A 23,298-nucleotide genomic window follows, 5' to 3' on the forward strand; every position below is an offset into this window, starting at 1 on the left:
CAGAAAATGGGTTTACCTACCGGTGTGTGCGCGAGAGCAATATATATATTCTCATAACTTTTTCCTATATACACGTTTGCACGAGAATTCTTATGCTAGGCACACACAGGTTCTTCTGTCAGAAAACTCTGCTGGTATTTTATCAAAGTACATATACATATATGCATACATATGTTTACATTTATTGAAAGTTTTTTTAAAATAACTTTATGTTCTTAAAAGATTTTCCTGGGTGGGATGTTTTCCACCAGTCTAGGTTTTTCATTATGTTATGCATGCATCACCGTTAAACTTCTGGCTTTTGATTTTTATAGGTTTGTTTTATCTCTCTCTTTTTCTTATGCCCTGTACACACAATCAGAATTTCTGTCAGAAAAAACTTGGATGGTTTTTCCGACGGAATTCCGCTCAAGCTTGCCTTGCATACACACGGTCACACAAAAGTTCTCTGAACTTTTGACCGTCAAGAACACGGTGACGTACAACACTACGACGAGCCGAGAAAATGAAGTTCAATGCTTCCGAGCATGCATCAAATTGTTTCCGAGCATGCATCTTTTTTGCGCGGCGGAATTGCATACAGACGGACTGAATTTCAGATAGGAACTTTTTCCAACAGGAAAATAGAGAACATGCTCTCAATCTTTTGCTGGCTGGAATTCCGCCAGCAAAAGTACGATGGAGCATACACACGGTCGGAATTTCTGACCAAAAGCTCACATCCGACTTTTGCTGGCGGAATTTCCGATCGTGTGTACGGGGCATAAGAGTTAATTTTGTGTTCATGTGAAGGAGAAGTCCAGCTGACTCACCTCAACACCAATCTAGAACATCGTGTCAACTGTAGTGGGTGTACACGATACTCAATTAAGCCAATTTATGATCTTGTTTGCTTGCATATATATGTCTTTGTCATTCTTTTAAAACTTAGCTATGAATAAGCACCTGCCATAACGGTGTGAAACTCATTAGTGGTTTTATCCATGTTGTATGGATTTATAACAATAAAGAAATCGTTTTTCATTGGAGTGCGGCCATCCATATTTTTTTGTTTTGCTCTCGCTCTCCTGTGTTTTGACCCTGGCTAACCATCTGACCTTAGAAATGAGACAGATCACTGCTCCAGGTGAGTATAATAATCGACCAAAAAGGAAGGGCTGGGTCCTAGCTCCGGCTCGCAACCATAAACATGTAGACCAAGTGAGAAAAATTAGCTGCACACCAACAGGTTTATTAAAAGACTGCCACCAGGACTAAAACAACGGACCAAGGGGTGACAAAGTTTCACACATACATTCTGCTTCTTCAAAACCCAAAGTAAGGCTGACCTACCCAGTGGCGGCTGGGTTTTTTTGGGGGGGCGGCACTAGCACAATTGCCAGCTACCCCCCCCGCGGCACTAACACCCCCCCTCCACCACCCGCTGTCCTTACTGTGGTCGTGGGTGGTGAGAGCAGTGGCCGGAGCTGCTGTGGCCATCTTCCAGCATGGCGGGCTCCGGTATCCTCTCCTGGAGTCTTCTCCGCGGTGTGTCTCCTCTCTGCTCCTCCTGGCGCTAGGTGTCCAATAGGATCGCCTGACGTTTTGGCCAATCAGGAAACAGGTTTCATACCTGCTTCCCGATTGGCCGGGAGAAGGATCAGTGTTGCAACAGTGAATATTCATTCGCTGTTGCAAGACACCTGGGTGAGCTCTGGACGCATCCTCTGCGATCCGAGCCCATGCTATTTTGAAGCCTATTAGAACCTGTGTCTCTAATCAGGTGCTTCAAAAAAAAAACCTGGCCTCTGTAATTCATGTGCCCGGTCCCCCGAAAGGGGCCAGACACATGAATAGGGGGCGAGGAGGAGATAGGGGGCAGCGCCCGTGCGCCCCTAACGGACAGGCCATCACTGGACCTACCGAAACTCTAAGTAGAAGACACTATGATCAGCTGTCCCCTTATCTTGATAAGCAAAACTAAAAACATTCTGAATGACAATACAAATACATGTGGGCAAAGCCAAAGTAACCACATTTAAAAAACTGACTCCATAGAAAAAGTACATACAAAAGTAAATAAAAATATTTGTATGGAGGACACCAAAACACATGCTTCTCCTAAAGTGATAACAACCAATCGCAAAGAGACCTATGTGTTATATAGTGTCCACCAAACGTCAGCACAATACAAAAAGGAAATAGGCACGAATGTACTATGTGGAGACATGTGAAAACCGCCCTGATAAATATCAGTGGCAGACCTGAATATAGTAAGTACATGGCTAACTAACAATGTAATAAAACCATATTCTAAACAGTTCCCTAAACCTACCTAATCACAACCCGGGACATACAGATAAGTATATGTCGGCAAATAGGCAAAGGGCTCCTGGGGGCCCAAATGGACAGGAAGTTAGAGTGGGGAGACACCATATTATACATGCTACTTCTTAGTTATAAAAATGGCTTACATCAAACTCAAAGTTTAGGCTGAAGGGAATGCGGGTCTGGAGCAAAAAATCCAGAACACTTCCCTGCGGCATAAAATACGGAAAATATCCCCACGTCTCTTGGGAGTGCAGATCTTTTCAATAACCTGAACCTTCATAGCAGAGACATCACTAGGGATGGGCCGAACGGACCCCTGTTCGGTTCGGACCAGAACTTCCGAACACCAACGACTCAAATAACAAACCCCATTAAAATCAATGGGAAATTTGCCGGCTACAGTCTACAGCTGATGGTGTGCTGCTGGTAGATGAGCTGCTAGGACCTTGGACACCCTGTGCTTTCAGCAGACTCCCTGCTGAAAGGTAATGGACTCAGTATCGCAGGGGCAGACTGAAGTGAGTAAGGAAGGGGAGGAGGGACAGATTTGTGTCCCTTTTGTGTGTATTTTAGGTGCTCTTGCCAACGGGCTGAGTGTTTAGTCGTTAAATGCCTTGTTAGGCATGTGGTACCCAAATGGTTGGTGTTTTTGCCATGTTTGATGTGCCTGTGACACAGTTTGCAGATAGCAACAGTGTGATCTGCTGCAAATGTGCTGAAAAAGGCTCAGACAGCTGAGCTGTGGGGAGTGGGCCGGGAGATAACAGCTGCAGAATGTGATGGAATAGGGTGGCTGCTCTCTATTCTTTCTTGATGCTGACCTCCTTCGGGTTGTGCCACCTCACCTTCAGTTTCCTCCTCTGCTCTATCTGGCATCCAAGTCGCATCAGTGAACTCATCATCATCTCCATGTCCTCCATCTTCATCATTACAACTGGAGACAACTTGGCAATACGCTGTGGCTTGGGGAACATGAAAGCCAATTTGTCTACCAGTGTTCCTCCCTCTCTCTAGGCTCATATTCCTGTCATCCTCAACCTCAGAACCAGCATCTGAATCCAGTAATGGCTGGGCATCATCAAGGAGCAAATGGCTGACGCTGTGGTCAAATAACTCAGCTGACTGCTCAATGGCTGATGTTAGGGCTATGGCAGGAATAGATGTGGACAAGGAGGCAGGTTTATCCGCTCTGGCAACTGCAGGGGACTGCACACGTGTCTCTGCTTGTGTGACAGAGGATAAGGAGGATGAGGAAGGTTTAGTAAGCCAGTCCACCACCTCCTCTACATGCTGTGGCTGGATAGCTTGGGCAAACTCACTAAACAGAGGAAATGATGCCCTGCCTGAGGACTGACCACCATGTCCATCTTTGCTGTGGACACATTTGTTGCTGGCCCCCTTACAGTGCCAAGGGAACGTCTGCCTCTCCTTGTTGTTCTCCCAGACATTATTGGGAGGGAGGGGGCGGTGCTTATAAGCAAATGTAAAGGAGAAGTTGAAATCTGTACGTAGATGCACTTTAATCAATGTAAAGAGGTGTTTGGTGCCCTTTAATTTGAGTACTCACACTGCACAGACACACTCCATGGATACAATATAATATACTGCAATATAATGCGCCAAACATACAGTGATGCACAGAACTATATGGCGTTAAACTGGCAGTAACGCACACAGAAGTAAATGGCGTTAAACTGGCAGTAACGCACACAGAAGTAAATGACATTAAACTGGCAGTAATGCACAAAACTATATGGCGTTAAACTTGTAGTAATGCACACAGAACTATATGGTGTTAAACTGGCAGTAACGCACGCAAAACAATATGGCGTTAAACAGGCAGTAATGCACGTAAAACTATATGGCGTTAAACTGGCAGTAACACATGCAAAACTGTATGGCGTTAAACTGGCAGTAACGCATGCAATACAATATGGCATTAAACTGGCAATAACGCACGCAAAACTATATGGAATTAAACTTGCAGTAACGCACGCAATACGATATGGCGTGAAACTGGCTGTAACGCAATCAAATAGACGGTGTTCAACCGTCACTACACTGAAGCTATCTGAAATGTCCCTACTCTAGCTATATACTAATGTCAAGATTACTGACACAGTCTCACTACACTACACTGAAACTATCTGAGCTGTCCCTACTCTAGCTGCACACCATGAAAAGCTGAATGATGGTCCTCCTCACTACACTTACGCTATCCCTAGACTGACACTAAACTAATATTCTACACTGACAGTTGAAGCAAAATAGCACAGTATAGCACACTAACTAATAGCACTGAACAGAGCCCTGTTCTATCTCTCTCCTCACCAAAATCACACTACAAATGGCTGCCATTGAACGAATACTTTTATACTGTGGGGCGGGAATGAGCCACGATTGGATAAAGTCATGATGACAGTGTCCAATCATGACTTTGACAGTGCTCTGTGCCCTGATTGGCTGAAGCTTTGACTGCTTCAGCCAATCAGGTCCTGCAATGCACTGTTCAACGCCACAATGCATTGTGGTCAGTTCGGGGGCTGAACAAACGGTCGAACGACCCATTTGTTCAAATGTTCACCGAACGTCCGAACAACGAAAGTTCGGCCCAAACTTATGCTCGGGCCGAACCGTTCGCCCCATCCCTAGATATCACCAACATGGGATTCCCTGTAATGTCTCGCTAAAATGGTATTTTTATTTTTCTGAACACTATACACATGTTCGCAAAAATGGTCCCTCAACAATCTTGTGGTTCTACCTGTGTATGTGGCACAGATCAGGTAAACCACATATTTGGTGTTACAGTTGGTTTCTTCCTCCATCTTCTTCTTCTGGTTCTTCCTCCGGTGTTCTTGTCCGGCAACTTCCTCCATGGCGTCTTCTTCCCTTCTTCTTCGCGGGCCGCTCTGCATCCATGATGGGAGGCTCCCGCTGTGTGATGCTTCTCGTCTTCTGACGGTTCTTAAATAATGGAGGGCGGGGTCACCCAGTGACCCCGCCCCCCTCTGACATCACGGGGAATGCCACAGGGAAGTCCCCGTCAAGTCCCCATGCGTCACACAGCGGGAGCTTCCCATCATGGGTGCGGAGCGGCCCGCGAAGAACAAGGGAAGAAGACGCAGCGGAGGAAGATGCCGGACGAGAACACCGGAGGAAGAACCAGAAGAACCAGAAGACGAAGAAGAAGATGGAGGAAGAAACCGAAGAAAGATAGAAGATAGAAGAAAGAAGATAGAAGAAATAAGAAGCATTTCAATAAAGGAATTGTCAAAAACTGTCTCTTGTCATTTTTTACACTTTTTTTGTGAAATGGTAGGGGTACATTTGTACCCCCTTACCATTTCACACAGGGGGGGCCGGGATCTGGGGGTCCCCTTGTTAAAGGGGGCTTCCAGATTCTGATAAGCCCTCCACCCGCAGACCCCCACAACCACCGGGCAAGGGTTGTGGGGATGAGGCCCTTGTCCCCATCAACATGGGGACAAGGTGCTTTGGGGGGCTACCCCAAAGCACCCTCCCAATGTTGAGGGCATGTGGTCTGATACGGTTCAGGAGGGGAGGGCGATCTCTTATCCCCCCTCTTTTCCTGCGGCCTGCCAGGTTGCATTGATACATGTCCCTGGGGCAGGACCCAGGTCCCCAAACACTTTTTATGACAATACCATGCATATAAGCCTTTAAAATTAGCACTTTTGATTTCTCCCATAGACTTTTAAAGGGTGTTCCGCAGCTTTCGAATTTGCCACGAACACCCCAAATTGTTCGCTGTTCGGCGAACTGGCGAACAGCCGATGTTCGAGTCAAACATGAGTTAAAGTGCAGCCACGTGAATGAATGCACTTGTTTGCAAGGATTGAAAAAACTTGGAGATAATGACTGACCTATCATGGGTGCTCTCCTGGATACTATGTTAACCCCCTCTTTATGAATGTCTGCATAGGTCGTATCAACATTTAGGATTAGGGATGAGCTGAACACCCCCCCCCCAGTTCGGTTCACACCAGAGCATGTGAACAGACAAAAAAATTGTGTGAACTAGAAAAACACCGTTAAAGTCTATGGAACACGAACATGAAAAATCAAAAGTGCTCATTTTAAAGGTTTATATGCAAGTTATCAAAAAACCAAATATGTACCTCAATATGGGATTTTTAAGGCAATGTAGTGATGAAAAAGATTTTATATTAAAAAGGATTTTTATTGATACAAAAAGAATAAAATACAAGTAACCATACAAAATTAGTTATTTAGAGTACTATGTGATTAAAAAAAGGTCATCAAATAACATGAAAACAAGTGATGCATCCTGCTGCTAAATACAAACACCACCCAAGTTGATACGATGGCGTCCGATAGCAAATTTCCAAAGCGTTTCAACTTTTTATTGTCAAAGCAAAGTCTTCCTCAGGGAAGGATTGCATCACATTCTAGGATTTCAAAAATAGCATAATTACTAATCATGTATATATACATACATATCGCCTGTATCAAAATAGTCACATTTCAACTAAAGAAAAGAATGCGACTTACATTAAGCATGCAGCTGCAACAAATGCTTTGCCTGTGCTGTCAGGGGCCCTAATCACCGATTGTCTATACCGCTCAATCCTCTACAGGGCGGCCTGGTATATTTAGAAAGACCAATATTCGGCAGCCATAAAAAGAGAAAGAGGCTGAAAGACATAAACAATATTTAGATGAAAAAAAAGATTAAAAAATTAAAAAATTAAATGGGGTGATAATGGTTCTTGGGGAACTAAATTTCCAGAAAAACTAAAGAGCAAAAAATTCCAGGTAGAAATACCTTCAATTGGTCGTATAGAATGTATGGGTGAGGTTCCAGATTGTTAGTGGCAGAGAGCCCTGGTCCTAGAGTACCTCTCTGTTGGAAGCCAGTTGTAGATTGGCTGCCCTTGGCCGTCCCTGGCGTCCTAATATAGGGGATATGGGCGTGGTTATGTGATGGGCGTTGCATAAATCTAATGGTAATCTCCTGTTCATTGGTGGTACAGCGAAAGGGGCGCGGCCTCGACTAGCCACCTTCCCTTACACAAAACATCCTTGTATGGAAAGCTAAGAGAGAGCGTCTCGTAGCTCCTTGTTGCCTGGGTGACGGACGCCTCCCCCTTCCCCAGCCGCGGCGTGAAGCCCTCCTCCTTCTCCATATCCTATGTGGTGTGGGCGTGGTAAGCAACAGGGGGAGAGAGAGGTTTTTTGATTGAAAAATGTATACTTTATTTTGCAAGAAAATATACAAAAAAACAAATACTTTAAACAGGGTACATCCAATCTGTACTGCGACGCAGCGCATAAATACACTACATTACAATACATCACCAAGCATACCAATAAATTACATTCATCCTGCGGTATGATGCCTAATGTGTTGTGCAGAGTAGTAATACCCCGAAACATCACATCATGCATGACGCCGCATTACCCTGAAAGCAGTACTTAAAAACATTTCACAAAAAGTCCAGTCATATAGTCAAATAACATTCAAATGGGCAACGGGTGTGATGGGGGGGGGGGGTGGAGAAGGTGGGGCAGGGGAGGGAGTAAAGAGTTCACAGGCCCGAAGCTTTATTTGAACTGCCAAAGGATACACGGGGGAGAGGGGGGGGGAATGGGGAAATCTTCAGACCTCCTCTTCCTCCTTGAAGTCCATCAGGTGATAGTCTCTGAGCAGACTGTGAACCAGTCTGCGACAGTCCTCGATGGACATCCTCTCCCGCTGGTGGATGAGGCGCTTTCTGGCGCACCATAGAGCGTCCTTAAAGCAACACAGCACCCGCCAGGCACCGTCAATGTCCTCCTGTGAATGAGTTCCACAGAAGAGTCCGTTCAACACACCAAAGTGTGTGATTGCAGTCTGTGGTACAAAGTCTTTGAGTTCAGGTTCCAGGGCCCTCAACAGGTCCTGTGCAAAGGGGCACTCCCAGAAAACATGCAGAGCAGTTTCCTCCTGGATGATGCAAAAGGGGCAGTGCCTGTATCTACACAGGTTTCTGGCATGCATAAATGTCCTGAGTGGCAGCCCCCCTTGGATTGCCATCCATGCCAGATCTTTGTGCCTGTTGGTGAGTCTCTTTGAAGAAACATTCCTCCAGACCACTTTACAAGTGGCTGAAGGGAGGCCTGGAACAGTCTCAACAATGTCCGATGCTCTGATCAACTTGTGGATAGTTTTTGGCTTCCACAAGTCGGGCTTCACTCCATGTAGCCCCAGCTCCTTAATAAACTTGAAGGTGTCCAAGTAGTACCAAGGCGTGTCCCAGTTGTAGGGGATGGAGCTGTCCCATTTGTCCCATCCAAGGGTCCTCCAAAGAGGCAGGAGGAAAAAACGGGACATAGAGTTACCACCAGAGTCCACAGTTCTGTCCACCAATGTCCTGCGGATGCAGTTACAAGCAAAGCACACCCTCAATAGTGTAGCGATGTCGGGCACGCCCTTACCGCCCTTGAGGGGTTCCTTGAACATAACCGCCCGCTTCACTCTGTCCATTTTGGAGCTCCAGATGAAGTGAAACACCGCCCTGGTGATGGCCTTACAGGTGTTGACCCGAGGGGGCCAGGCCTGGGCGAGGTACTGCAACACAGGGAGAATCTCGCTGCGGAGTACCAGTGTTTTGCCTTCGATGGTGAGTTCTCTGAGGCTCCAAAGTCCAAACTTCTGTCGCATCTTTGACAGTCTTTCCTCCCAGGACTTCAGGGCTGCGCCCTCAGCTCCAAACCAGACCCCAAGGATTTTGATGAAGTCCGTCTTGACGCTGAAAGGAATTGGTGCAGAAGAAGGCAGGAACCACTTTCCGAAGAGCATGACCTCTGACTTCCCGCAGTTGACCTTTGCCCCTGAAGCTTGGCCGAAGTCCTCACAGGTCTGGGCGAGTGTGTCGATGGAGCGCCGGTCAGCACAGAACACCGTCACGTCGTCCATGTAGAGTGAGCACTTGACCTCCCGTCTGTCCGGTCCTGGTGCGGTGATCCCTCTGATCTCTGGGTTCCGTCTGATGCTTCGGGCGAAGAGCTCTATACAACAAACAAAAAGCAGAGGTGAGAGAGGGCAGCCTTGTCTGACCCCAGACAGAATTGGAAAGGGGTCAGTTTTCCAGCCATTTACCAGCACCAAACTAGAAATGTCAGTGTACATTACATTCACATACGAACAAAACATTTCCCCAAGACCAAACCTGCGCAGAGTTCTGCACATAAACTCGTGGGAGACACGGTCAAAGGCCTTCTCCTGGTCAAGACTGACCAGGGCCGCGTGCACACGGCGGCCATGAATGTACTGGACCGTGTCCCGGACAAGCGCAAGGCTGTCCGCAATCCTGCGACCAGGAATGCCGCAAGTCTGATCCGGGTGGATGATCTGTCCGATGACAGACTTCAACCTGTTGGCCAGGACCTTGGCGAGGATTTTGTAGTCCACGTTCAGCAGAGAGATCGGACGCCAATTTTTAAGATCCGATCTCTCCCCCTTCCGCTTATACAAAATCGTGATCATCCCCTCCCTCAGCGACGGAGGCATTCTGCCCTCCACCACCATCTCCTCGTACAGCTCGAGCAGGTCCGGGCCCACGAGATCCCACAGTGCTACATAGAGCTCAACTGGGAGACCATCGCAGCCCGGGGTCTTGCCTCGCCTAAAGGATTTAGCGGCAGAGTGCAGCTCCTCCAGCGCCAAGGGGGCGTTGACGGTTGATGAACCTGCAGGATCAATTTGGTTAGTGATACCTGACAGGAACCTGTCGGCCGCCTGTGTGTCCGTTTCTTTCGGGGAGTAGAGGTTGGTGTAGTAGTCGCTGACCACTTTCATCACAGCCTTCTTCCCCTTCTGGAGTGTTCCGGTCTCGTCGCGCAACTCTGACAAGGGTGTGTGTCCTGAGTGGAGTTTCCTGAAAAAGAAAGAATTACACTTCTCACCTTTCTCAAGATTCTCCACCTTGGCACGGAAGACAATGTGCCTGGATTCTTCCTCGAAGTGTCCTTTCAGGCTCCTCTTGGTGTCCTCCAGGTCCTGCCTAACGTCCCAGCCACAGTGCTGAAGGTCCTGCAGGGACTGCAACTGACGCTGCAGTCTCCTGAGTTCCCTCCTCCTGGCACACACACGCTGGCGTCCCCTTGCCTGAAAGAAGCTACGCAGCTTAACCTTCACAAACTCCCACCAGTCACTTACCCTTCCGAAGAATCTCTTTTCCTCCGTCCAGGTGGCATAGGCTTCTCGGAGTTCCCCCATCAATTCCTCGTTTTCCAGCAGGGTGCTATTCAGCTTCCAGGAACCCGGTCCGCGGGCAAAGCCCTCGCCCAGGTCACCCCGAAAGTGAATAGCCCTGTGGTCAGAGAAAAAGCAGGGGACCATGGAGAACTCACGATGCTTGACTGTTCTTGAAGTGAGCACGAAGTCAATCCTGGAACGCACAGATCCATCGGGTCGGCACCACGAATAGTTCACGGTCCCTTTCCCTATGGATCCCACGGCGTCCTGCAAGGAGGCCTCCGAGATCATCTCCTTGAGCAGCCTAGAAGTAGCATCAAGTTTTGCGTATATGCTGGAGCTGCGCCCATCCTCCTCGATCGGACAGTTAAAATCACCGCCGATCACTACTGTTCTGGTGGTGACGAGTTGGGTCCGCAGGGTCTGGAAGAGTTCCAGCCGCGCATTCTTGTCTGGGGGGGCGTACACGTTGATGAGCCTAACTGGCTCTTCCACCCACGAGCCGCCTATGACCAAAAGACGGCCACAGACTAGCTCATGGATAGAGTCAACCGTGAAACGCCCACCCCTGACCAGAATGGCTACGCCTGCAGACTTGCAATCGCCACCCCCGGACCAGTAGGAGGGACCAAGGGTCCACTGGGAGGACAGATGAGTGTACCTCCTCAGGGGAGGAAGGGCGCACTCCTGAAGCATGTAGACATCACTCTGCTGACTTGAAAGAAAGGTCAGGACCGCTTGCCTTCTAGATGTATCCTTGATACTCCTCACATTAATGGAAAAGATTGAGATCTCGGCCATAATGAAAAAGGGTATGAGGGTCTAGTTAACAAGGGTCCGAACTTACCTCCCCGGAGGGGGGGGGTGGCTCTTCCGTTGCGTCTTCTGCCTGTCCTGTGTCCTGGGCCAGGCCCAGCTCCTCAAGGACAGACTCCATCATCTGCTGGCTGATGTGGACGTTGGGGGGGAGGTCATGCTCAGGGTCGACCACGATCTCCTCCCCTTCCTCCTCCTCTCCTGCAGACTCTAGGTCCTCCACTACTTGCTTGGGTCCCTCGCTGTCGCGTTGGATCCCGTTGGGCCGTTTGGTGGAGGTGGCGGGTTCCTCAGCTGTTGGGCTCTCTGGCTTACGTTTCCGGCTTCCTCTTGGGCCACTGGTGGGGGTGGAGGGGGGTGGGAGGGTGGGGAAGTCCTCCAGGGAGGACAGGTTGGGGGGGGAAGGGGTGGGGAGGGGCTCCTCCGGCACAGAGGGGGTGGGTGGGGGTGTGCTGGAGGTAGGGGCAGGGGCAGGAGGGGCAGGGGCAGGTGGGGCGGGAGTGGACTTACCTTTGGCCTTTCGAGGTTCTTTTGGTTTTTCTGGCAGCTTTCTCCCGGATGGCTTACCCTGGCTTACTGCTCCAGCGTAGGTCCGGGTTCTCTGGGGGCAGTGTCTGAAGACATGTTCTGCCAGTCCGCAAAGGTTGCAGGCTTTGGACCTCGGACAGTCCTTGGTCTCGTGGCCTGTCACCCTACAGAACTTGCAAGCAAGTTCTGTACAATCCTTCCCTATGTGTCCCGGCTGCCCACACTTGTTACAGTTGTAGGGTATGCCGGGGTAGAAGAGGATTCCTGCGGAGGATCCCAGGGAGAAGAAAGGCTGCAGGTGCTGGATGTCCCCCGAAGGGTCTTTCCTCAGTTTGCAGAGCGCAGACCACTTGCCTATCCAGAAGCCGTTCGCATCGAAGATTTGGATCGGGTCCTTCACCACGGTGCAGAACCTCTGGAGGTAGGTGGCTATGTCCTTTCCACTGGTATGGGGGTTCCTCATGGCCACTGTCACCCGCTTTTCGTCCCGAGTTATGGGGCAGTTCGCAGTGAACTTCCGGAAAGGGGATTCAGGGCCACTGGTCTTCACCATCTCCCAGTACCTCCTGCAGACCTGGAACGACACAAAAGTTATAAAGAATATACCTCTTGTGAAGGCCTGCACCGAAAGCGTTTCCGCTTTGCTGAACCCCTGTTCCAGGATCATCTTCTTTCCAAAGATCTCCGGGGTCATGTCGGGGACTCTTCCGTCCACCTCCTTCAGCTGCAGCACGACCGTCTGCTTCATCCATGGCTCCAAAGCTGGGAGCCCGTCTGCAGGCTGGTCTGGCTTGGCTGGTCCCGGTCGGCTGGTGCCGGCCGGGGTAGGGGCGGGGGTTGAGGCAGCGGCATTCCCGGGCTTGGAAGAAGTGGCTGGAACGGGGTTCTTCTTCTCTTTTCCGGTCTTCTTTTCGCTCTTCCCCATCGTCAAGGATTTGGATGTCGCTTCAGATGTTTCTTAGGCGGCTTCCTTCTGGTTCCTCGACGTCTTCGCTCTTTTTCGTAGCCTTTAAAAAGGCTCTAGCATCTACTGCCCGGAGGTAGTAATGCGGAGTGGGGGAGGAGGGAAGACCGCAATCTCGTTCCCTGTGGGGGCTAAGCCTCTAACCCAATAGCAGCAAGTAGGTGAAGCTGAATTTAATCAACGATCCTACCAGGCCGAGCAGAGGGTACCCCACAAGGACCAATTAGCTTGGATAGATACAAGTGGTTCTCAACGTCCTAGCTGTGAAGCAGAGACACCCCTAAGGGCTAAAGTCGATACTACACTTGATCTTAGCCAAAAGGCCGAGAAGCGAAGGGAAGACATCTAGGGACTGTCGATTATTCCTCCCTAGACATTTCCACTTCTCCTTTTTTAGTTCAGATCCCCTCACCCAGCCCAATTCCATTTCAATCAAAAAGAAAAAAACGCAGAAGAGGCAGGCAAGGGGGACATCACAAACCCAGAGTCACTCCGCCCATGAAAAGTGCGGAAACTGTAAAAATCTTTAATTTATCCTCATACACACTCAATGACCATGAAATCTCACTGTTATCTCGAGGCCTTAATTTTGCTCCCACTGTTTTTCCCAATTCATTTACCATATTTAAAGACTTAAACAGATTCATTTGTGACCTTACACTAAAAAGATATTACAATATCAAGGATAAGAAGACCCCTATGCCAGCTACCACCACGTCAGATGATCCTCATCTCACGCTGGATACACCAGCTGACCATCAAGCCATTTTAGATCTAAGTTAACTATGGAACACTGACGAGGATGATGACCTGATAGCTTGGTCTCAATACTCCCAGCCTACTCCACCCATTCAACATACTTCCTTCAGACCTAAATCTATTTTCAACCCCACCCAATCCAAAGGTCTCTTTTTAACCACCTTTTATCAAGTCGTGTACAAAGAACTCTCAGATCTCTGCTCCTCAGAATTTTCTAATGCCCCGTACACACGGTGGGACATTGATCGGACATTCCAACAACAAAATCCTAGGATTTTTTCCGACGGGTGTTGGCTCAAACTTGTCTTGCATACACACGGTCACACAAAGTTGTCGGAAAATCCGATCATTCTGAACGCGGTGAAGTAAAACACATACGTCGGGACTATAAACGGGGCAGTAGCCAATAGCTTTCAGCTCTTTATTTATTCTGAGCATGCGTGGCACTTTATGCTTCGGATTTGTGTACACACCATCGGAAATTCCGACAACAGATTTTGTTGTCGGAAAATTTTATAGCCTGCTCTCAAACTTTGTGTGTCGGAAAATCCGATGGAAAATGTGTGATGGAGCCCACACACGGTCGGAATTTCCGACAACAAGGTCCTATCACACATTTTCCGTCAGAAAATCCGACCGTGTTTACGGGGCATAAGGCTCACTACTCCACTTGTAACCTTAGCCCCCAGGAACTCAAAGCTCTCAAATCCCTCAGTACCAACACAGAAATTATCATCAAACCCGCAGACAAAGGGGGAGGGATTGTGTTACAAAATAGATCTGACTATCTCCAAGAGACCTACCGTGGGGAGGGGGGGGAGGGGGAGGGGGGGAGGAGGAAAAGAGGGGAGGGACAAAACAATTAAGGGGAAAGGGAAGAAACAGAAAAAAGTGATAATATACCGGCTTGTGCAATTGGATCAGTCCCCAAGCCGAGTGGGAGCTGCGAGTAGCTGGAAAGTATGTATTCCAGGATTGTACCTCCAGTAGCCAAGCTGCATTAGATATTCTATAGTCTCTATTCAAAGGAATATGAATAATATCAAGTCAACCAGCGTTTATTCCAGCTCCATGTGTGTAGTACCATAACAATTGTAAACCTAACAACAAGGTGGATCTATTGATAGAAAGCTATTCATAATCACCAATAGGGCAAGGTAAACATATATAGCAGACTCCTACCTTATAGAGGGTAATGCAAGCTGAGCGGATCCTATGGACAGCATTAGGGATGAGCCGAACACACCCCGGTTCGGTTCGCACCAGAACCTGTGAACGGACCGAAAATTCGCACGAACGTTAGAATCCCATTGACATCTATGGGACTCAAACATTCGAAATCAAAAGTGCTCATTTTAAAGGCTAGTTTGCATGGTATTGTCCTAAAAAGGGTTTGGGGACCCGGGTCCTGCCCCATGTATCAATGCAAAAAAAACTTTTAAAAACGGCCGTTTTTTCGGGAGCAGTGATTTTAATGATGCTTAAAGTAAAAAAAAGTGAAATATTCCTTTAAATATCATACCCGGGGGGTGTCTATAGTATGCCTGTAAAGTGGCGCGTGTTTCCCGTGTTTAGAACAGTCCCTGCACAAAATGTCATTTTTAAAGGAAAAAATCTCATTTAAAACTGCTTGCGGGTTTAATGTAATGTCGGGTCCTGGCAATATGGATGAAAATCAGTGAGACAAACGGCATGGGTACCCCCCAGTCCATTACCAGGCCCTTTGGGTCTTGTATGGGTATTAAGGGGAACCCCGCACCCAAATTAAAATAAGGAAAGGTGTGGGGCCACCAGGCCCTATATACTCTGAACAGCAGTATACAGGCAGTGCAAACAAGACAGGGACTGTAGGTTTGTTGTTAAGTAGAATCTGTTTGTAATTTTGAACGGGTACATTTTTAATGTGTTTAGCTCCAGCCAAAAAATCTTTTTTAAGCTTTTTGGAAAACATAGGGAAGGGTTATCACCCCTGTGACATTTGTTTTGCTGTCTGTCCTCCTCTTCAGAAGATTTCACCTCACTTTATGTCCCAATGACAAATGTTTTTTGAAAATGTGGGTTTTTTTGTGGAACAAGGATTGGAAAGCATCAGTGGAAAGGAGAAATGTTTTTCCCATATTAACTCTTACAGGAGAGAATTTCCCTTCCTAGGGGTAGATTTCATTTCACTTCCTGTTGTCTCCTTCCGTTTGCAAGTAGGAGTCTTTTGTAAGTTAGATGTTTGAAAGTAGGGGCCTGCCCTATATACTCAGCAGAAATTTGGGCCTTAGGTGTTGTTGTGGCCACAACACTGTAAGCCCTCAAAGGGGCCTGCTGTGAAATATTAGATCAAGAATTGTAATTGCATTCCCCTGTTGAACAGGGGCAGAAAAATTGGGCCTTTGGTGGTAGTGGTGGTGCTGGTGCCACAACACTGTAAGTCCTCACAGACACTCCAGTTGGAACGCAGGAACGAGCCCTGCTGCAAAGTATTGCAAAAAAAATTGTAATTACATGCCCCTGTTAAACAGGGGCTGAAAAATTGGGCCTTAGGCACTGGTGCTGGTGCCACAACACTGCAACCCCTCACAGATACTCTAGTTGGAATGCAGAAACGAGCCCTGCTGCAAAGTATTGCATCAAAAATTGTAATTACACGGCCCTGTTAAACAGGGGCTGAAAAATTGGGCCTTAGGCACTGGTGCTACAACACTGCAACCCCTCACAGATACTCTTGTTGGAATGCAGAAATGAGCCCTGCTGCAAAGCATTGCATCAAAAATTGTAATTACACGCCCCTGTTAAACAGGGGCTGAAAAATTGGGCCTTAGGCACTGGTTCCACAACACTGCAACCCCTCACAGATACTCTAGTTGGAACGCAGAAATGAGCCCTGCTGCAAAGTATTGCATCAAAAATTGTAATTACATGCTCCTGTTAAACAGGGGCTGAAAAATTGGGCCTTTGGCACTGGTGGTGGCACCCAGAACCAAAAATGTTCTTACAAGCTATCAGCATGATCATTGATGAGGAAGAGGATAATTACTCAGGGATAGTCACTCAGCATCAGCATAGGCAGTCTTTGAAGGGATCTGAGATTTCAAAAAACTTTATTCGGTTACATCAGCATCAGGTGCTTGGTAGCTGGTGGTGATCCAAGACTGATTCATTTTTATGAAGGTCAGTCGATCGACCGAGTCGGTGGACAGACGCACCCTGTGATCGGTTACAAAGCCTCCAGCAGCACTGAATGTGCGTTCCGAAAGAACGCTGGATGCAGGACAGGCCAGTAGCTCAATTGCATACCGTGCAAGCTCTGGCCAGTGATCCATCCTCAAGACCCAGTAACCCAGAGGATTTTCGGTGGGAAAGGTGTCCAAGTCAGATCTTGCCCCTAGGTATTCCTGCACCATGTAAAACAGACGCTGGCGATGGTTGCTGGAACTGATCATACCTTGGGGCTGCAGACCAAAAAATTGTCTGAACGCATCGGTCAGACGGCCACCTTCTCCACCGCTCCTTCTTTGACTGACTGAAGCCTCAGCAACACGTTGTCCAGAAACAGGAGTTTGTAACCTCCCAGTCTCTGCAAACGCGTTGTAATGACCTTTCTGCAAGGCCTTCCGAAGATGTTTCATCCTCTGCTCCCTCTGCGATGGCAAGATAAGGTCCGCAACCTTACCCTTGTAACGTGGATCAAGGAGGGTTGCCAGCCAGTATTGGTCCTTCTTCTTGATACCACGAATACAAGGATCCTTACGCAGGCTTTGCAGGATTAGGGGGGCCATGCAGCGTAGGTTTGCTGAGGCATTCGGTCCGGAGTCCTCTGGGTCACTAAGGACGACATGGTCCGCAGCCACCTCCTCCCAGCCACGTACAAGTCCATGTGTTTCTTGGGACTGATCCCTTAAAGACTGCTGCTGAGTGCCAGGCTCCACCTCCATACTGACACAATCTTCCTCCTCCTCCTCCTGTATGATCGGCGGGCACGCAGGAACACTGTCTGGATAAAGGGGGCCTTGAGAGCTAAGGAAGTCCTCCTCTTCCTGCCTCTGTTCTGCCTCAAGTACCCTGTTCATTATTCCACGCAGCGTGTGCTCCAACAGGTGCACAAGGGGGACAGTGTCACTGATGCATGCACTGTCACTGCTCACCATCCTCGTGGCCTCCTCAAATGGTGACAGGACAGTGCATGCATCCCTGATCATGGCCCACTGGCGTGGGGAAAAAAAACAAGCTCCCCTGACCCTGTCCTGGTGCCATAGTCGCACAGGTACTCATTGATGGCCCTCTGCTGCGTGTGCAGCTGCTGCAGCATGGCCAACGTTGAGTTACACCTGGTGGGCATGTCACAGATTAGGCGGTTCTTGGACAGGTTAAACTCCTTTTGGAGGTCCGCCAGCCGAGCACTGGCATTATATGACCGGCGGAAATGCACACAGACTTTCCTGGCCTGCCTCAGGACATCCTGTAAGCCCGGGTACCTGCCCAAGAACCGCTGCACCACCAAGTTAAGGACATGAGCCAAACAGGGCACATGGGTCATTTGTCCCTGTCGGAGGGCAGAGAGGAGGTTGGTGCCATTGTCGCAAACCACCATTCCTGCCTTAAGTTGGCATGGCGTTAACCACCTCTGAACCTGCCCCTGCAGAGCTGACAGAACCTCTGCCCCAGTGTGGCTCCTGTCCCCCAAGCACACCAGCTCAAGCACCGCATGGCATCTTTTGGCCTGCGTACTTGCGTAGCCCCTTGAACGGCTACGGAGCACCGCTGGTTCAGAGGAAAAAGCACAGGAAGAGGCCATGGAGGAAGAAGAAGAGGAGGGGGTGGAGGAGAGAGGTGTGTCACAATCATTAGTAGTGGCATTTTGGAGGCGTGGTGGCGGAACAACCTCCAACACTACTACACCTTGTCCTGCATCCTTCCCAGCTGCCAGCAGAGTCACCCAATGCGCCGTGAAACTTAGGTAACGTCCCTGTTCATGCCTGCTGGACCATGAGTCAGCGGTAATATGCACCTTACCGCTGACCGCCCTGTTCAGCGAGGCATGGACATTGCCTTCCACATGCCGGTAGAAAGCCGGAATCGCCTTCCGTGAGAAAAAGTGGCGTTTGGGTACCTGCCACTGAGGAACCGCACACTCCACAAACTCACGGAAGGGGGCAGAGTCTACCAACTGAAAAGGCAGCAGTTGAAGTGCTAGCAATTTTGCCAAGCTAGCATTCAACCGCTGGGCATGTGGATGGCTGGAAGCAAACGTCTTTCGGTGGTGCAGCAGCTGGGGCAGGGAAATTTGCCTGGTACAATCTGACGTCGGTGTACCAAAAGCAGATTGCCCACAAGTATTTGGCTGTGACACACCTAATTCTACTCCTTCATTCCTCTCAGTGCAGGTCTCAGAGAGGACTGAAGGTATAGTGGGTTTGGAGATCTCAGCTGATGAGGAGCAAGGAGAGGTCCTCTTTGTTCTTTGGTGTGGGTCTTTTAGATACGCTTGCCAACGAACTGCATGGCAGGTCAACATATGTCTGGTCAAGCATGTGGTACCCAAGTGGGAGATGTTTTGGCCACGCGAGATACGCTTGAGACATATGTTGCAAATAGCAGCGGTGCGATCTGATGCACTCATCTCAAAAAAGGCCCACACCAAAGAACTTTTTGAATAACGCGCAGAGACTGCAGCGCCCTGCACATGTGGAGCTTTGGGGTGTGATGCAGTCAATGTGCTGCCCTTAGGCTGGCCCCTGGAGGGCATCCTGCCTCGTTGGTGATGTGCCGCCTCCTCCTCCTCCTCCTCTCTCCTATCAGGCACCCACGTTGAGTCAGTGACCTCATCATCCCCTCCCTCCTCATCACTGGAGCAAACCTGGCAGTATGCTGCAGCAGGGGGAGCATGACTGCCAGATTGCTGTCCTTCTTGGGCACCCCCTCTGTCCGTGCTCATGTTGCTGCCTTCATCGAGCTCAGTATCATCATCAGAGCCTTCCAAACGCTGGGCATCCTCCTGGAGCATGTACCCAACACTGTAGTCAAACAGTTCGAGGGACTCCTCAGGAGGACATGGTGGGACTAGGGAAGGAGTCACTGATGACATTGAGACGAGGGAAGAGGCCGCTGCTTTGCCAGACAAAGTACCCTGAGCATGGGTTAGAAAGGATGAGGAGGATGAGGACGGCTTGGTCATCCACTTGACCAAGTCTTCCGCATGTTGCGGCTGCCGAAAAAAAGGCCAAGCGTGTCCCACGGCCACGTGCTGATGAGGATGCACCGTCTCCACGACCAGCACTAGACACAGAGCCTGCTTGCCCTCTCTTATTGGCTTGTGACTGTCTGCCTCTCCTTATTGGCCTTCCAGACATACTAATGGCCTGTAGCTGCACTAAGCTGGGATATATATATATATATATATATATATATACATATATATATATATACTGATACTGCAGCTAGCAAAATCAAATGCCTGCCTGGTAGCTTTAGCTGAACACTGTGCAGAGCTCACAAAAAAATAACTTGTAGGTTTAGCTGAACACTGTGAGGAGAAGGCACCACACTAACTTGTAGTTTTAGCTGAACACTGTGCAGAGGTCTCACTACACTAACTTGTAGTTTTAGCTGAACACTGTGAGCAGGACGCACTGCACTAACTTGTAGCTTTAGATGAACACTGTGCAGAGGTCTCACTACACTAACTTGTAGGTTTAGCTGAACACTGTGAGGAGGAGGCACCACACTAACTTGTAGTTTTAGCTGAACACTGTGAGCAGGACGCACTGCACTAACTTGTAGCTTTAGATGAACACTGTGCAGAGGTCTCACTACACTAACTTGTAGTTTTAGCTGAACACTGTGAGCAGGACGCACTGCACTAACTTGTAGCTTTAGATGAACACTGTGCAGAGCTCGCAAAAAAAATAACTTGTAGGTTTAGCTGAACACTGTGAGCAGGACGCACTGCACTAACTGTAAATAGTCTAGCTGCCTGACTGTGGTACTAATAGGATCAAAAGAACGCCAGCAATTTTCTTCAGGTAGCTGTAAATACTGTAACAAGACAAGCCTGCCTGTCAGTAAGAAGATAACAGGAACAGATCTAGCTAAACTGAATACAGTGTGTATATATATATATATATGCAACACCTGGGATGCATATAAATACACAATACACTGTAAGTGCAGCTAACTCACTGATTGTCCTGCCTAATCTATCTAACTCAAATGAAATGACACTGTCTCTCTGTCTATCTATCTCTCTTTCAACGCCAGAACACACACTACACAGGGCCGCCGTGCAGGGGCGTGTTCTAAACCCCCTGAGCCATAATTGGCCAAAGCCACCCTGGCTTTGGCCAATTACAGCTCTCTCTACCGACGGCGCTGTGATTGGCCAAGCATGAGGGTCATAGTGCATGCTTGGCCAATCATCAGCCAGCAATGCACTGCGATGCCGCAGTGAATTATGGGCCGTGACGCACCACACTTATTTGGAGCGAACGACCCATAACGTTCGCAATTCGGCGAACGACCGAACAGCCAATGTTCGAGTCGAACATGGGTTCGATTCGAACACGAGGCTCATCCCTAGACAGCATTAACCAGCTGTTTCCTTGTAAAACAGAGCTTAGCTAGCAGGGCTATGATGGAACTCTAATAGTACCCATAAAAGCAGCTTAATAGTAGTATGCCAAACGCCATCTAAGGAAAAAACAGAAAGGGCATAATGTGACCAATCCACCCATAGAAGCAGAGTGTAGTCACAGGGAATTCATCATATTTGTAAATGAAGCCAGAGCAAAGTCTTACCAGACAGCTTGTGTTGTTAGAAGTGAAGCCCAGGAACCCGTGCGCCATAGGCAGTGTTGTTAGCCTTAAGTACACGCCCCAATCAGGTGTGCAACAAGTGCACCACCTGATTCGGCTGAGCAGGGCTGCGTGCACACTCACGACTTGCCGCGCATGCACAGTGGCCAGCGGGGCCATCTGTCATGAACACCGGCGTGTGGAGGGAGCGCAGTCCTAGAGGTGACAGATCTGAGAGCTCCCCCTAGTGGTTCCTCTTGTGTACAGCGTGAAAAACGCTGTAAAGGCTGTAACAGGCAGATGGAGCGAGCCCGAAGATGTTGGTGCACATAACCAAGAGGTTCACACTGCACATCTAGAGGGAGGGAGCAGGTCTGGACCAAAAGCCGCAAAATCCATCCCCTTGTGAAGGGGCGGAATGCGGCTACCCGGCCGCACATGTGACCAGTAAACCAGCAAGTCGATGGGGTCCAAGGGTCGGCTTAGCATGAGTACATAGTGTTAACTAGCATGAAGAGGGTAAACTCATTCATGGTACGTACAAACTAAAAAACACACAAATTGACAATAATTAAATAGATAAATACACATACATTTTGCAAACAACAATGTGACTGAGGATTGGAAATTCCTACAATTACATAACATTATAAATAAAGAGAATAATTATATACCTAAAGATTGTATTGATAGAGGTATCATCAAAAAAATACCTGCCAGATAGGGACTCCAAGAGGCGGGAAAGAGGACAGAGGGGTCTCCAACCTAAGAAGAGGGAAAGCAGGTCGACAGTGCATGACTGTATTACAAGTATGCTGTGATAAATCAAGTACTATTAATCTTCATATAAATCAAAGATATTACTCTGATAGGTCGAACAATTTTTAATCGTCATACGAATCGACCCAAGATCCTTATCCAAGAAAGGATTTGTAAGATTGTACTTCATTAATGCCTGGCCAACGTGTGGTGTTCAGGCGCTCGATCCACTTTGCCTCCTGTTGGAGTATCCTCCTGTCCCAGTCACCCCCCCTTGGGTCTTGTGGGATTACTGCCAAAGCAATGAAGGCCGCAACAGAGGTGTCAAATCTGTGGCATAGGTCAAGATGTCTACTAATGGGACTGAGCATCTTCCTAGTTGCTGAATAATAAACGTGGTCACGTATCCTTTGCCAGAATTGGCGGATGGTCTTGCCAACATAAAATACCCCACATTTACAGGTCATCAGGTATATCACACCCTGGGTATTACAGTCAGCCTGAAAATGTGGGCGGAATATCTCGCCATTTGGTAGTTGGAATCTCTGACCTGTAGATACCCAGGGGCAGAAGGAACAATGCCCACATGTGTACATACCCACTCGGTTAGTCGTATGAGCCTGTAAGGAGACAAAATGACTCCTAGTCAGTTTGTCACGTAGGGAGGGTGCTCTTTTGATCACGATCTCTGGGTGATCACTGACATGCTTGCTCAGGATGGGATCCTCATATAAAATCTGTCAATGTTGCTGCAATATATTGCGTAATTGGTACTGTTGATACGAATATTGTGTAATGAATTTGACCGTTGAGTGCTCCTCTACCTTAATTTTATTAGTAAAGAGCAGTGTATTTCTAGATTGGTCACAAGCTTTGTTGAAGGCTTTGCAGAGTAAAGACTTGGAATATCCCCGTTTAAGGAGTCGTTCCCTGGGTAGGTCCGCATGATGTTTGAAGTCACTGTCAACAGTGCAGTTCCCTTTAAGCCGAATATATTGTGCTTAGGGAATGCTTCACACCAAAGTGGAAGGGTGAGCACTAGAAGCGTGCAAAATCGTATTCCCGCCACTTCTTTACGGTAGAGTGTGGTGGCCAGGCAGTAGTTGGCATCTTTTTAAATCACCAAATTGAGGAAAGAGATTTTATGTACATCGCTATT

The 23,298-nt window shown here is 48.4% G+C and overlaps 1 protein-coding gene and 1 pseudogene across 1 annotated transcript; both read right to left on the reverse strand.

Annotated features, from left to right (window-relative positions):
• Positions 1-7,844: 7,844 nt before the first annotated feature.
• On the reverse strand, positions 7,845-11,605 carry LOC141104942 (uncharacterized). The gene is made up of 2 exons (XM_073594749.1): positions 10,054-11,605; positions 7,845-9,345 (listed from the first exon to the last, which is right to left on the reverse strand). Exons 1-2 carry the CDS (start codon positions 11,333-11,335, stop codon positions 7,955-7,957), a joined length of 2,673 nt encoding a protein of 890 aa, XP_073450850.1. The 5' UTR covers positions 11,336-11,605; the 3' UTR covers positions 7,845-7,954.
• A 1,403-nt stretch (positions 11,606-13,008) lies between these two features.
• LOC141124475 (U2 spliceosomal RNA) lies at positions 13,009-13,177 on the reverse strand (annotated as a pseudogene).
• Positions 13,178-23,298: the final 10,121 nt, after the last annotated feature.

Source organism: Aquarana catesbeiana, linkage group LG01 (assembly GCF_042186555.1).
Source record: "Aquarana catesbeiana isolate 2022-GZ linkage group LG01, ASM4218655v1, whole genome shotgun sequence".
NCBI classification, from domain to species: Eukaryota; Metazoa; Chordata; class Amphibia; order Anura; family Ranidae; genus Aquarana; species Aquarana catesbeiana.

Excerpts from the sequence above, each read along its gene's own strand:
- LOC141104942 (XM_073594749.1), bottom strand. The coding sequence starts at position 11,335 with ATGGCCGAGATCTCAATCTTTTCCATTAATGTGAGGAGTATCAAGGAT. Across the intron at positions 9,346-10,053 it reads GGCCGACAGGTTCCTGTCAG|AGCTCTTCGCCCGAAGCATC; the intron begins GTATCACTAACC and ends TTTGTTGTATAG.